Source organism: Marmota monax, unplaced genomic scaffold, assembly GCF_021218885.2.
Source record: "Marmota monax isolate L192 unplaced genomic scaffold, Marmota_monax_Labrador192_F-V1.1 WCK01_AAM20220418_F8-fsc00125, whole genome shotgun sequence".
Taxonomy (NCBI): Eukaryota; Metazoa; Chordata; class Mammalia; order Rodentia; family Sciuridae; genus Marmota; species Marmota monax.
In genome coordinates this window covers 2,696,291-2,711,454 of record NW_026695235.1, presented here as the reverse complement: position 1 = coordinate 2,711,454, position 15,164 = coordinate 2,696,291, and the positions used below count along the sequence as shown (strand labels likewise).

General features: G+C 45.7%; 1 protein-coding gene across 5 annotated transcripts in view; it reads right to left on the bottom strand.

The window, feature by feature from the left end:
• Eva1c (eva-1 homolog C) overlaps positions 1-15,164 on the bottom strand; it is a 78,369-nt gene that overhangs the window by 40,587 nt on the left and 22,618 nt on the right. For 4 of the 5 annotated variants that reach the window (XM_046439104.2, XM_046439105.2, XM_046439106.1 and 1 more), the window contains one exon: positions 2,234-2,430. The exons of the other annotated variant lie outside the window; for it this stretch is intronic. In XM_046439104.2, the coding sequence (XP_046295060.1) occupies positions 2,234-2,430 (197 nt within the window). The remainder of the gene's footprint in view (positions 1-2,233; positions 2,431-15,164) is intronic. 5 annotated transcript variants of the gene reach the window in all.

Sequence of the window (15,164 nt, the reverse complement as noted above, 5' to 3'; positions counted from 1 at the left end):
GACCAACAAGGGAAAATTACCGCTAATTCCTACCATGATCAAACTCAAGGGTATAGAGCCCATGTCTCCCTTGTGGAGCAATTTACTCAGTGGGACACTCAGGCACTGTGCTGAGTATTTACCCTTAAGCTTTCCTTCATATCTCTCTCTCTCTCTCTCTCTCTCTCTCTCTCTCTCTCTCTCCTGGTTTTCCATTTTTTTCTAGGCAACTCCCTCATTTGATCATGAATCTGCTCTGTGGAAGCTAATGGAACACCTGACCCTGGGCCATAGAAAGTTCCAGTGTTTTACTGCTATTTTTCCAGTTCCTGGTTTCCAAAAGGAACAAACCCTGTCTGTGATTAAACTCAGAGGTCCTAGACTTGAGGACTTGAAGGATGCTGGCTCTACTAGGTGTCACCTGTCACCTCATGGGCCCAGCAGGTGTGGACCTATCAACAGAAAGATGCCCAGGGAAGCCCCCAACTCCCCAGGAGGTGTTGCTCTTAGAGGAAGATGCATGTTGGCCTGGTCAAGGGTCACCATAAGTGACTCAGATGTCACAGGACGGCGCCTTGAAGACAAGCTGTGTCCAAGCTGGAAAACACAGAGAGGGGACTTCCTGTTGACATTAGTCTTGGGTTGGGTCAGTCGTGGTCACCTGAGTGGATGTCAACCTGTCCCCTCTCTCTCTGCCATAAGCAAACTCTCTTGGAGGAAGCACCTTGTCTCTGTTCCCAGCTAAGCTTAAAAGTCACAAAGGAAAGGATCTCTTGATCTCTGGATAAAAGAGCAGGGCACAGGGATGCTTCTGGCAAACGAGCCTCCGAACAGCATCAGAAGAGTGTTCACAAATACTAACTTGTCAGCCTAATGGAACATCCTCTTCCCTCAGGGGCCCCTGGCTGAGGCAGGTGCTCCCGCCTGCCAGGAGTTCATACTTTCTCAAAGGAGGCACTTCCGGCCTTTGGGCACTGGCCAAAGTACTTTTTATGCACCTAAGAGGGCAGCAGACAGCTGGACACCAGGGCTAGGTGGGCAGAGCAATGGGAGCAGGTCAACGGGGATACGGGACCCCTGAGGGGAGAATTAGGGTAGGTTGGGCAAACCAGGAAACTAACTGCTCGCCTCCATAGAAACATGTTGTCACTCATCAGAGTGTGGAAGCCACGTCAAGGGAAGTCATTCAAACCCATTCTTTCTGGCCCCGGGTTAATATTTTCACCAACCACGTGACTGCCTGGACACCAAGATTCTTGGAATGAGAGCGATAAATGTGTGTGAAACAGAAGAACCTCCATCTCATCATAATACTTCTGCCTCTCCTCTTTGGGCCCTAGGAAGAGGGACATAGCATTGAAGGTCATTCTCCTTCTCTTTAGTTATCTCAGTAAATTTATCTTTATCTTTGTTTTCTATGGCTGACAAAATCAAACTGCTTCTAACTTTCCACCTAACCTAAACACCCAGCTTTCAGTGTATTCATCTGGAACTTGGGAGTCTAAAAAAAATCCCAGGCCAAGTGTCTCCATAATCTTGACCAACTACTTAAAATGCCAGGATTAGTGTATGGAAGTCGCTTGGGTAACTGAAAACCATGGGTAGTCTAAAACCATTAGTGAATATTAGTTTGCCCTCCCTCTACACCATCTTTCCTCAAATATACCCCCCCCCAAAAAAAAAATGGGAATGACTTAGAGTTCCCTCCCCCAATTCCTGGTTCTATCTAGAAGAAAAAATAATTCAGCAGAGGCTGCTCAATATAGCTCCAGAGAATAACAAGAATAATGTGATTATCTTGTGGAGAAGCAAGCCATAGTTTTTGATATTCCTCTTCCTCGTGTCATTCTCTAAGAAGTTGATTGTGAAATTATACATCTGCTTCACAGAAACACTCATGGTTTCCACCAAAGAATTCCTTTTCTACTTTGGTATTTGTGGGGGATGTGGACCCAGTGGTTGAAGCCCAACTGTGCAATAAGGAAGATGCCTATGAATAAATTCATATTGCAAATGTACTAAGGGAGCTCTTCAATAGGTAGGGATTATTTGGACTCTGGTAAAGGCCTTTGAGAAGCAAATAATAGCTCACCTGCAAAATAGGTGACTTGTACAAATTGAGATTTTCAAGGACTGGATTTGCTTCACAAATACATATTCAGGGAGAGACAGAGAAAGAGACTGAGAGACAGAGAGAGAAAGAGAGAGAGCTGAAATCATTTTATCATCTTAACACATCTACAAAAGGTAATACCTGCAAGGTGGTGGGTGCCACACAGTTTAAGCTGTCTTCCCTCTGGGAGGCAGGCTGCTGGGAACTACACATTTGGTAATCTTGCCCATAAAATGCCGATTGGACACTTATTGTAGAATGCCGAGGGCACCGCAGATTCAAGTGGTCCCCGTCACAGGCATAGGCGGTGTGGTTTTGCAGGAGTTTGGTTAGGTAACCTGGAAAATATTTAGCGGGGTTATAAGAGGCCCAGGAACCCACCACTCCTTCATAGTTTTGGAGCAGGAAGACATTGGTTCTCCCAGGGAAGGGGCTGCTCAGTCAGGAAGATGTGGGGTGCAGCCGCCATAGCTGCTCCAGTAGAGAAGCCACCGGATGTGGCCAAGTTGGAGTTCCAGGAGCAGATGGCAGTTTTCATCTGGGCCAGAAACCGTGGTCTGGGATGGCCCACTGTGAGGCTCTGAGGGCTCCCTCCCCTCAGGAAGCAGAGGGGACTGGCCAGGAGCCAAGGAGTCTGGAAGTACCTCTATAAAGGAGGAAAACATGCTGAGGGGGAGTCCCCCAGCCTGTGGATGCCTGTCCTGAGGGAGACCAGCACTCTGTGCTCTCCCAGGCCTTGCTGGAGTGAGGGGATGCAGTTTCACTTTGGGAAACTTCTCCAGGGCCTGTCCCCACCCCTGTTGGAGAGGAAAGCCAGGTGGCCCCCTGCACTGTGTAGGGCATGCTGGGAAGAGTGTGGGAGGACAGAGGGGGAAAGGATGGTGGGGTTTGCTGTGGGTTGAATATGGTCCCCTGAAGGCATATGTTCTCCAGGAACCTCGGAACGTGACCTCATTTGGAAATAGGGTCACTACAGACATAATTAGTTAAAATGAGGTCATACTGGGGTAAGGAGGTCCCTTACTACCACATGTCCTTATAAGAGGAGAAGAAACACAGAAGACAGCTGAGTCAAAACTGAAGGGACATCTACAAGCCAAGGGAGGCCAAGGATTGCGGGCCACCACGGGAAGCCGGGAGAGGCAAGGAAGGAGTATTCCCTGGAGCCTTAGGAGAGAGCGTGGCCCTGCTGACGCCTGGACTCCAGACTTCTGGCCTCCAAAATGTGGGGAGAATGAGTTTCTGATGTGTTTGGCCAATTTACTGCAGCAGTCAGAGGAAACTAAGATGGGCTCCCTGTCTGGGCCTCCTCAGCTACTTCTCGGGCAAGTTGGAGGAGCTGTCCTGGGCAGGAACTCTGGGGAGCCCTGACCATAGCTGGCCAGCACAGGCCCTGCACCACTTCTCAGAAAGGAGGAAGGAAGGTTTATCCAAAATGGAGATTCCCTTCCTCCTTCTCACACCTCACGAGGTCGACAGCCAGGCTGCTGGGAGCAGAGCCAGGGACTTTCTGGTGAGGTGTGTGGGAGATGCAGTTGGCAGCCCTCGGCCTCTGAGAGGGAGGAGTGAAGGACAGCTTCAGAACGCCCGGTTCCCACATCGATGACCCCTGCTTACGTTGCTCCATTCAGGTTTCAAAATCCTCCCAGGAATGTGATTTCTGGCCAAATCCGTTCCCTGAACTTCCTGGAAACTCACAGTCAAAGGGATGGACATAGTCTGGCCTAGGGTCATCCCATTCACCCATCTAGAATGTTCTGAAGAGGGCTGCGAACACCTACAAGCACACTTAACCCAGGCCTTGCGCTCCCTCTAAACTTTTATTTCCACCCTGAAACCTTAAAAAATCCCACCAGTATGTACAGCTATAAGGTACAAATAAAAAAAAGAAAGAAAACCATCATGAGAAGGACCACAAATTCAACTACCCCGAGTGAATCCCCTTGGAGGAGCAAAGTCTAACCCTAACCCTAACCCTAACCCTAAGGGGCACTAGGCACCAGTGTGTCTGAGTCCGGCACAAACAGCCAACATCACCATCATGGGGCACCTGGCCAGACACATCAGAAGCCACGCTGAGGCCCTCCAAGGTCCTGAGCCCTGGGCCAGGGTCTCCCTGAAGGGTACCCAGGTGGACCCTGACAAGGTGAAGGATACTGGCCATTCCAGCCTCCTTTGTGGGATCTCAGCACCTCACTATGAGCCACATGCTGCTTCCAGGGACCTAGGGTCACAATGATGCTACCTCTAGGCCAACACCCAAGACTGTGAGCCCACCACTTAGTTCTCTCTCTTCAGACTTCTTATCAAAAGCTTCTTGTCCATGACTGTATCATTCCCAGGACCATGATGAGTGACCAGCTGGCTACCATACTCAGGTGATTCTAAGAGCATGACTTTGGCTTAAAATTCATGGTCTTTCCAACGGAATTGTGTGTTATCCAGCTACATGAAAGAAACGACAAGACTCCGGGGGCTATGGAGCCACAAGGCAGGAGGGACCTTGCTCCACATTCCACAGACTGTGAAATGGGTGACAAAGAAGCTTTGACTGTGTTGGGCCATTATCTTTCTTCACTCTGTTTGTCACATAGTCTAGCCAATCTAAACAGAACTTGACCTCTGTGGAACCATCTGAATCAAAACACGTGTGTGTCGTGCAGTGGCCCCATACCATACCCACCATACCATACCCACCATACCATACCCACCATACTGTACCATACCATACCATACCATACCATACTACACCATACCATACCATACCCACCATACCATACCATACCATACCATACCATACCATACCATACTATACCATACCATACCATACCATACCAAACCATAACATAACATACCATATTCTCACTCTGAAAATGGAATTCTGAGGGCAGAACCTCAATGACTCAATGTGCAGAACTAACGAGTTTGAGCTCATTTGGGCCTTTTGTGCTCTGAGGCAGAGGGGAGCCCCCACCTCAGTCCTAACCCTATGCAGTACAAAGAAGATACATTAGCAATAAAACTTGCACTAAATTTAGTTCAATGCCTTCTTCAAAATCTTTGCCCACATCCAGACTGTGGATAAGAGTCGGTGTCAAAATAAAATGAACTATCAAGCCACCAAAAGACACGGAGGAAATTTAAATTAATATTATGAAATGGAAGAAGCCAGTCTGAAAAGCCTACATACCATGTACTGTATGTCCAGCCCTGTGACATTCTGGGAAAGACAAAACCATGGAGACGGTTAAAAAACCATCGGAGGCTGACAGGAGTGAGTGGGGAAGGAGGGTGAGTGTGTAGCGCACAGGAGATTGAGGTCAGTGAGATGAGTGTATATGACATGCAATGGTGCATACATGCCATTTCCATTGTCCAAACTTTTAGCATGTACAACATCAAGAGTGAACTCTAGTGTAAGCTATGGATGCCGGGTGGCAAAGATGTGTCTGTAGAGGTCCATGTCCATCAGTTGTAACAGACACTCCAGTTGGATCTTTATTGCAGAAGAGCCCGTGTAGGGAGGCAGGTACAGGGAAACTACTTCCTGTTCAGTTTTGCTATGAACCTAATGCTTCTTTAAAAAAATAAAGTCTGTTTGAAATGAAAAACAAACTAAAAAGATCCCTATGCCCCCCAGGGCAGAACTGCGGACAGGGTTCAGCAGTGGGGAGGGGCTGAGCGGGTCCAGGGGAGCTGGCAATGCTTGGTTCTTGGTCTGACTGGTACACAAAGGCTGGACTGGGTGAAAGTTCACCCTGCTATCCAGGATTTACACACTTTTATTTGAAGGTAGGTAAATGAAAGGGTTTGTTTAAAAAAATTCATCTGTAGTTATCTGGCCAGCGATTTTAAACTAATAATATGAACTGAGACACCGTGGAGCCTTGGAGGGTTTACAGAGCAAGGGGGGCACTGAACCCCTCTGCAGCCAACCGCACTCACACAAGAACACAGGAAGTCAGAGTGACAGCCGGAATCTCTCTCACAAGGACCAGCCATGGTCCCACACACTCATGGTCCTACAAGGTTCCTTCCTTCACCATCTTCTGTTTGTCAGGGAAGACATTTACAACTACCCATTGATTTAGGCAACGTGGAGGACATGAGGGAACAGGCTGAAGCCATTTGCGACGGTGGAGGTGAGTGCGGGGAACCTGTTTAGCAAAGGCTGAAAAGTAAGTGAAGGTTGGGAAAATCAAATGGCCCACATGATAGGCAGAGAAATGGCTCCAAAGATGTCCACATTTCTTAACCCCTAGGACCTGGGATTAGGTTACCTTACATTGTACAAGGGACTCTGTAGATATGATTAAGCCAAGGATCCTGAGAGGGAGAGATTACCCTGGATTATCTGGGAGGGTCCAAGGTAATCACAAGGGTTCTCAAAATGAAGGAAGCACAAGGGTCAAAAAAAAGGATATGTCACATGGAATCAGGTGTGACACAGCCTGGACCCAAGAGAGTAGGCGGAAAAGGCAAAGGAAGAGATTTCCTGGAGCCTCCGACTGAAGCAGCCTGGCCAACACCTTCATTTTACACTTCTGACCTCATACAGTACGATTAAACTTGTGCTGACTTACGCCACTAAGATCATGGTAATTTGTTACAATAGTCACAGGAAGCGAACAGCTTATACAAATGACTGTTGCAACACCCTGATGAAGAGGAGAGACGTGGGGCAATGGTTGTTAAGAAGTGATGTTTAGGGAGAGATTTTGGATTGTTTATACTTGGAAGTGTACGCATATGTGTATGTGTGTATGTAAATGCACATGCAAATGAGTCCTAGGTTCCCAGGTAGGCTGTGGTCCAAGTTTGAAAGTGACTATTGGCAAGAGATTGCTTGAAATTATGGGCCCCACGCTAAATACAGGGAAGGAAATGAGCACAGGAGAGGGGAGAGGTCCAGGAGAGGAGGAGTCCTGCTGGGCCAGCAAGGTCACACTGAGGCAACCACACCAGCAAGCTGGAGAGGCAGGAGGTTGCGGTCAAAAGTCCTTTGAAGGTAGAGTCATTGCAGATCATGGAGATGCCCCAGAGTAGCCATAGCAGGGGGTTCTATGGCTGAACCCCCTTCTAGAGAAGGTTCTGGAAATGAGGATGCCAGGGCTGAGAGTGAGGATACCTCCGGAATGAGCACATCCTAAGATGAAGGTGGGAGGCAGGGTGGAGCAGGAGCCTGCTGCCAAGGCAGTTCTTGAACAAAGGGCAGATGACGGATGAGCCGCTCCCAATCTAGAGCGCTTTGCAAAAGCGTATCCACTGCTCAGTGGGCAAGCCCATTCTTTGCAATGTGCTGGGCAGAGTCCACACACTACTTAGCTTCCCCACACCTGGGTTTTTTGGCTGGTTTAAAAGAGAACCATTTAAAAAAAAAATCTATTAACGCTATTTTTTTGGTAATGGTTCACTCCGGATCAGACTCTCTATCATGTTGGATGAGTCAAAAATGTTTAATTTCTTCATACTCTCTACCAGAGTTTCTTCAGTCTTAACTCTAATTTTATAGGTAAGACTTTGCTCTCTAGAAAGAATATGAAAGTTCAGGTTCTTAAAAAAGTCAGTCCTTAGAATCCAGTAGAGCCTGACACACTCTGTTGATCCTGTTTACACTGGTGGGCAAGGGAAACGGGAGGGTGTAGACTATTCATTGGCTTCACCTTCATGAAGCTTAGGTGGCTGATGCAGTTTAGGAAGCTCCAAGACACCCTTCCCTGGTGAACACCCCACAGCAGAGAAGCTCCTTAACCTGTGGCCATGGCTAGAACCTTCCTCAAAGCAATATCCTGCAAGGCTTGGGGTGGGCAGATCTTAGAGTAGTTTAATATGGGTTTTTAGGTTTTCCTTTTTTTAAACAAAGAGGAAGAATTCCTGGGAAGTGAGACCCTAAAGAGCAGTGGGAGCTCTCCTCCATCCTCGGAAAGATTTGGGGAAGTCTTCTTGGGACCACGCCCATCACATTGACGGTGAAAACTCATTTGCGTACAAGCAATCAGGGACTAGAGAATGGCCAGAAAGGTGGAAACAACTCATTTTCAAAGTGTTGCATGGGATAATGGGTGTTTTGCAGAGTCAGGGAAGGCATTTCTATGGCAAAATAAAGCCTGGGGCATGATGGGATAAGTCAAGGTCAATACAAGTCTTCCCTGAAGGACTTCTCAGAGCCAGAGGTGCCAGTGTGCCCTGGGACGCCCGAAGATCAGAGCAGGCCCACGTCTTGACCAACCCCCACCTTTCTGCATCAAGCTTCTGAGGGTTTAGGTTAAACACATCACTGTGTTAAACAAGGTCTAGGCCAAGGCCTGCATCTAACCTGGAGGATTTCAGAGGACCATGTGGCCACAGAATCATCATGAGTAAGCCAGTGATGGAGGGTGGGGATTACAAATCTCAAGACTAAGGTTCAAACTGGGATCAGGGTGACTGTCGTGCTTACTTTGAGGAACTGATGTCCCCAGGTAGCGGTGTGAGGATCAGATGATGCAATGGGCATATACATCTTTGATCTATGATAAGCCACTGCACAACTCTAAGATATTACCACTGTAAATCTCAAAAAAAAAAAAAAAAAAGTTAACTAACGTAGAGATCCCATTGGTGAAGTGCTGAACAACCCCGCGCCAATCAAATTCCACTCCCAGTGCCCTCTCAGCTCTGGACCACAGAGAGAAAAGTATTTAGTTCAGCAGCTGCCCTCACAACCCAGAAATGTCACTGTTGAGCTTGCAAGGAATGAAACTTCTCCATCTCTCTCTTCTTTCTTCCTTATAATTAAGATCTAGAAAGTTACTAATATTTAGAGGAGATCAAATGTGCTGCAAATTCTTCCCCTCTTTCTTTTCTGTTACAGTGATGTCCACATTTCCCAAGCTCTAACGCTGCCTGAGACACTCTGAGCACACCATATCCATGTTCTATAAAGTTCCCCAATCACCAGGGGCCAATTTCACAACCTTGCTTCTGGGAAAAGAATGGAATTCAATTGTTAAGACTTTGCCTCCCACTCCTTCCCCTTCAAAAAAAAAAAAAAATTAAGTGGCACCCTGCTCTTGTAAATGCTGCAGATAAGAGACCACTCCCTTTTATTCACAAACATTCAGAGGTGACTCTACATGTTTGAAGTCCTTTTTCAGAAAAGAGTGTTTTTTTTTTTTCTTTTGTGTGTTGTTGAGAACTCATAGAAGCAATGAGTCAGTATTTCTAAGAATACAGGAAAGGCCCCATGGCAGGTGAAGAGTAGGATTGGGCTCCATGTGGCAGGCAAAAAGATCAAAAAGTGATTTAGGGTTGCAGGGTAGCTCAGTGGTAGAATATTTGTCTAGCATGCACAAGGTCTTGGGTTCATCCCCAGCACTAAAAAAACAAAAAGGTGAAGTTAGATGTGAGTCTAAGTCCTTTCTCTAAATTCAAGTTCAGACTAAGAAGCTGAACCTGGAGGTTAATTAGGATGAGAACTAGAATCCTCAGTCTATTTCTTAGATACCTGAGATGGGGCAGGGATTGTGACAGAATCATGAGAAATATGGGTGACATGGAGTAGTTATTACTACTCTTAAGTGATGAACTTAGATCCTGGCCCCAAAACAAACTAGAGGAGGACAGATGGTGAACTGAGAGCCTAGACAGGGTGGACAGGATACTTGCTTTTTGTATGGGAAGATATATTTTCCAGCCCCCCCACTTTGCAGTAGAGAGAGCCACTGGAAGGTTCTGGGCATTGGAAAAAGGGCAGAGGGACGTTTGTCATTTGTAGGTCTAGCCCTTGAGACCCCTGTGCAATCCTCTATGTCTTGCTTTCCCCTACCTGCTATCATGTGTGGACAAAGGACAGGACGAGAGCCCCAGAAGTCAGGGGAGGGGCCAGATGGAGGGAGCTGGGTCCCCAGATGACTGCATGGAGCAGAGCCTCCCCCATTTCCAATCACAGTGACATCAGCAGGAAGAATCCTTTATTCTGTGATGACATGGAGACTTGGGGTTTGTTTGCTTCAGCACCTAGCCTACCCTGGCTAACACTCCAGCATCCTGCCAGCTGGTGTTTATGTTAAATAGGAAGATGGTAAGACTTTGAGAAGCTTACTGTTTGGGGATGTTGTTGCTGAATCCATTCCACATGACCAGCAATCATCATTGGTGGAATCATTTCTTTAAGACTTTGTAACAGTTGAAATGAGTTAAATCACTGAGGAGATGAAAGGGATTAGATGTCTCATTAATTGGCCTCTCAGTCACACTCTTCACTATGGTACTGACTCAAAAATTGCACAATCACAAAGTGAACAGCAGAAGCAAATGGGAAGACAGCCACGGTCTGAAAGGGAAAGGATGGAATTTGATAAACCATGAGAATGGAGCTTGAAAACAAGGAGAAGCAGCAAATCGGTTATATTCGAGAGATGCAAGGATGGTTTAACATGCCCAAATCAATAAACATGCCCAAATCATAAATAGAATTAAGGACAAAAATCATGTAGTCATCTCAATAAATGCAAAGAAAGTCTTTAACAATCCCATTTATAATAAAAGGGATAAAAATTGAAGAAGACACTAGAAGATGGAAAGACCTCTCATGTTCACGGTTAGGCAGAATTAATATTGTTAAAACGGCCGTACTACCAAAGGCAACATGCAGATGCAATGCAATGCCCATCAAAGGATCAGTGACATTCTTCACAGAACTAGAAAAAAACAGCCTGAACAATCATTTGGAAGAGTAAAAGACCAAGAATAGCCAAAGCAATTCTAAGGAAGGAAGGAAGGAAAGAAAAATACTGAAGGCATCACAATACCTGACTTCAAAGTATACTATGGAGCTACCATACAAAAAACTGCCTGGTGCTGGCATAAAAACAAACACACAGACCAATGATATAGAACAGAAGATGCAGCAACAAATCTACACGTCTACAGTCATCTGATCCTTGACAAAGGTGTCAAAAATATACATTGGCGAAAAGACAGAGGTTTTAACCAATGATGTTGGGAAAATTGGTCATCCATATGTCAAAGAATGAGACTAGACCTTTATTTCTCACCCTTCACAAAAATCAACTCAAAATGAACCAGAGATCTCAGAATTAGATCAGAAACTATGCAACTCCCAGAAGGAAATGTAAGGTGAACACTCCAGCTTTTAGGCACAGGCAACAACTTTCTTTTCTTTTCTTTTTATTTTTTTTAAGAGAGGGAGGGGGGAGAGAGAGAGAGAGAGAGACAGAGAGAATTTTTTTTTAAAGAGAGAGACAGAGAGAGAATTTTTTAATATTTATTTTTTAGTTCTCGGCGGACACAACATCTTTGTTTGTATGTGGTGCTGAGGATCGAACCCGGGCCACACGCATGCCAGGCGAGCGCGCTACCGCTTGAGCCACATCCCCAGCCCACAACTTTCTTAATAGGATCCCTAAAACTCAGGAAATAATGCCAAGGGCTTATAAATGAGGTGACATCAAATTAAAAAGCTTCAAATAACCTGATTAATAAGTGGGCCAATGAATTAAGCAGACACTTCTCAAAAGAAGAAATTCAAATGGTTCACAAATCCATGAAAAAAAAAATGTTTAACATTGTTAACAATTAGAGAAATGCCAATCAAAATTCCACTGAGATTTCATCTCACACCAGTTAGAAAGGCCGTCATTGAGAATACAAATAGTAATAAGTGCTGGAGAGGATGTGGCGGGAAAGGAACACTGTTGGTGGGATTATGTCAATTAGGACAACCACTGTGGAAATCAGTGTGCAGGCTGCTCAGAAGACCAGGCATGGAGCCACCAGACGACCCGACTATGCCATTCCTTGGTATTTATCCTAAGGAATTAAGATCATCGTACTGTAGTGACACATGTGTACCCATGTTTATACAATTCACAATAGTCAAACTGTGGAACCAGCCTGGATGCCCATCTACAGTTGAATGGATAAAGAAAATGTGGCATGTGTACACAATGAAGTTTTATTCAGCCTTAAAGAAAAATGAAATTATGTCATTTGTAGGAAAATGGATGGCACTAGAGACCATCATGTTAAGTTAAATAAGCCAAACTCAGAAGGTCAAGGGCTATATGTTTCCTCTCACATGTGGAAGTTAGAGAGGAAAAAGGGGAAAAAAGGTGAGGAGGGACATTTTCATAAAACTTAAAGATAGATCTGTAAAGTAGAGGAAAGGAACCAGGGGTGGGTGGGAAGAGGGGACGGAGGGGGACATGCTGGGGAGCGATATTGGCCAACTCATATTGTTCCATTATGTGCATGCACAAATAGGTAACGAAAAACCCCACCATTATGCACAACTATAATGCAGCAATAAAACGTGGAAAATGATAATCAATATATAAATTGAGAGTAGAATTAGTCCTGAGATAGGAGAGTGGATTTTCACTTAGAGCTTACATTTACATCATGAATGAGATCAATGAAAACATTTTAAATGTTGGTTATTTACACAAAGCAGTAGCAGCAGCCACAGCAGGTGGGCCCTGAGGGACCACTCAAGTCACCTGCTGAGTGTGGGGGATGGGTGGGGACCAAGGGCAGGCTGGCGTGATGCTCCGGGCACTCCCAATCCTGCACCAGGGGGGCCAATTCGGAGGCCACGTACCCTGTGGAGGGAGTTCAGACTCTGGAAGCTCAGGTTGGTCTTCAACAGATGGCACTGTTACCTCTGTGCTCCTTGGTTTCCTCCTCTGGAAAATGGACGTTCATCCTGCTGTCCAGTTGATCCACAGCTGATAAGAAACCCTTGAAGCAGAGCTCCTCACATAGTGGCCGAGCCTGTCCATTTCCTTCTCTGGAGAGAACAGGGGGGCTATGGCCTGCCTGTGGTTTCAGGGTGTCTGCCACAGGTTCATGTGTTGAAATGAGATCCCCTTAGTGAGGTTTTAAGAGGAGGGAAATTTAATCTGATGCTGCTGTTGAGAGGTGGGACCTTGGAAGCTGATTAGGATTGGATAAGATCAGCGAGGTAGAGCCCCATGATTGGAATAGTGACCGCTTTATAAGAAGAAGAGGACACACACGCATGTGCTTTGTCTTTCATCCTGTGGTACTAGGAGAGGACGGGAGACTGTCAACAAGAAGGCCGTCAACAGGTATGGACTAGAACTGTGAGCCAAATAAGACCTCTTTTCTTTATAAAGTTGCATGCCCTAGGACACTTTGGTTATAGTAATACAAATGAACTAATATAATGATATTGTGAGAAGAGATTAGGGGCCAGTCTATGGAAGTGAAGGCCCCAGAGAAGGAAGGATGAGGAGCACCCCTAATCCACTGGTTCCAGGTTTAGCCTGAGTTTGTCCTGAGAATTAAACATTTTCCTCCATGTTTCAGGTGCTACAGGAGCACTTTTCGTGGAATGAGCACAAGCCTCCCTGAAAAGAACCATTTAAGTGATAATTGGGAAGAATTTGCTGACTTCTGCTCTGCTCTTTTTGAGAGCACAAATCCCTGAAATCCAGTTTCCAAGCACTCTTCCTCGACAAACGCAGCTGTCCTCCTCGACAATAAAACTGCGGGGTTGTCCTGGAGCCCTTCTATTTCCAAAGGTATAAAACAAAATAAAGCCCGTAAACTCTCTAAACATGCCATTGTTTGAGAGCATTTAAAGGAATCCCACAACACACGGGATGAAAATATCCCCACATTTCTCAGTAACGGAGAAAATAACCCTGGAACCTGTCTGCCAACCTTTGACAACAAACCCTAGTTCTTTTCTGCCTTAAGGAAACCGCACGAGGCACCTGGCTGTCCTTTCCACCCTGACAGGGACCTCTTTCCTTTCCCCCTGGCCTTAGAATTCTTGTTGGTCAATGTTGGGTTTTGACAGCCACTTGACCAGCTGTCCCTTTTCTTGTTATTTTTCTCCATTCATTTCCTTCTTTCGGTGCACTGACCACTGACTCATCAAGCCCTGTACTTTCCCCGTATATTCGTACATATTTTCAGTGGCCTCTTTCTGCGTGGCTGCCCACACGCGTACAGTCAGGCATTGCTTAAAAACAGGAGTACGTTCTGAGAGCTACGTTATCAGGCCGCTTCATGGTTGTGTGAACAGGACAGGGTGCCATGCACACACCTGGGTCACATCATGATCTTAGTCTGTTGTTGGCTGAATGTCATTCTGCAGCTTGTGACTATGTGTGTGGACTGCAGACCCTGTGCCTGCTGGACACCAACCTGACCCTGCTGCCCTTGACCACGTGGAGCCATAGGGTCAGCTCTCCCCTTTGGAATGTAAGCAGGGACTTTGTTTTACTGACAGCTACATCCCTGGCCCCTAGAAAGAGTACGACCCTCAGCAGAAGGGCAACAAGTCATTTCTGAATGAACAAATGAGCGACAGAGGGAGGGAGGAAGTTAGTCAAGAAGGAGCTGATGGAAATTAAGTAAGTACAGGTTCTGATCGGATTAACCCTCAGAAGCAGCCAGCACTTCAGTACTTACAGATTTCTCTTTTTTTAAATTTTATTTTTTTTTTTTTAGTTTTCGGTGGACACAACATCTTTATTTTATTTGTATGTGGTGCTGAGGATCAAACCCAGCGCCCTGCTCATGCCAGGCAAGCGTGCTACCACTTGAGCCACATCCCCAGCCCCAGATTTCTCCATAATGTGGTACATCTACATGTACATATACGCATGCCTACAGCCTTGCCTAGGTATACACCAAAATTTGCATATACCAAATTCTCACATGTTCAAGTCCCTTTGTAAAATTGGCCTAATATCTGCATACAACCGACACACATCCTCCCATTCACTTTAAGTCATCTCTAAATGACGGACATCTAATGCAATGTAAATAGTTATAATACTGTATTATGATTCAAAAATACTAGAAATAAAGTCTGTACATGTTCACTAAAAATACAATTTATTTTCTGAATATTTTCAATCCTCAGATGACGAAACCATGGATACAGAGGGAGGACTGTGTGTGTGTGTGTGTGTGTGTGTGTGTGTGGAGAGAGAGAGAGAGAGAGAGAGAGAGAGAGAGAGAGAGAGAAAAGGATATGAGTCAGTCAATTAAAGAATTACTCCAAATGTTCTGAGTTGGTCTTGAATTACAA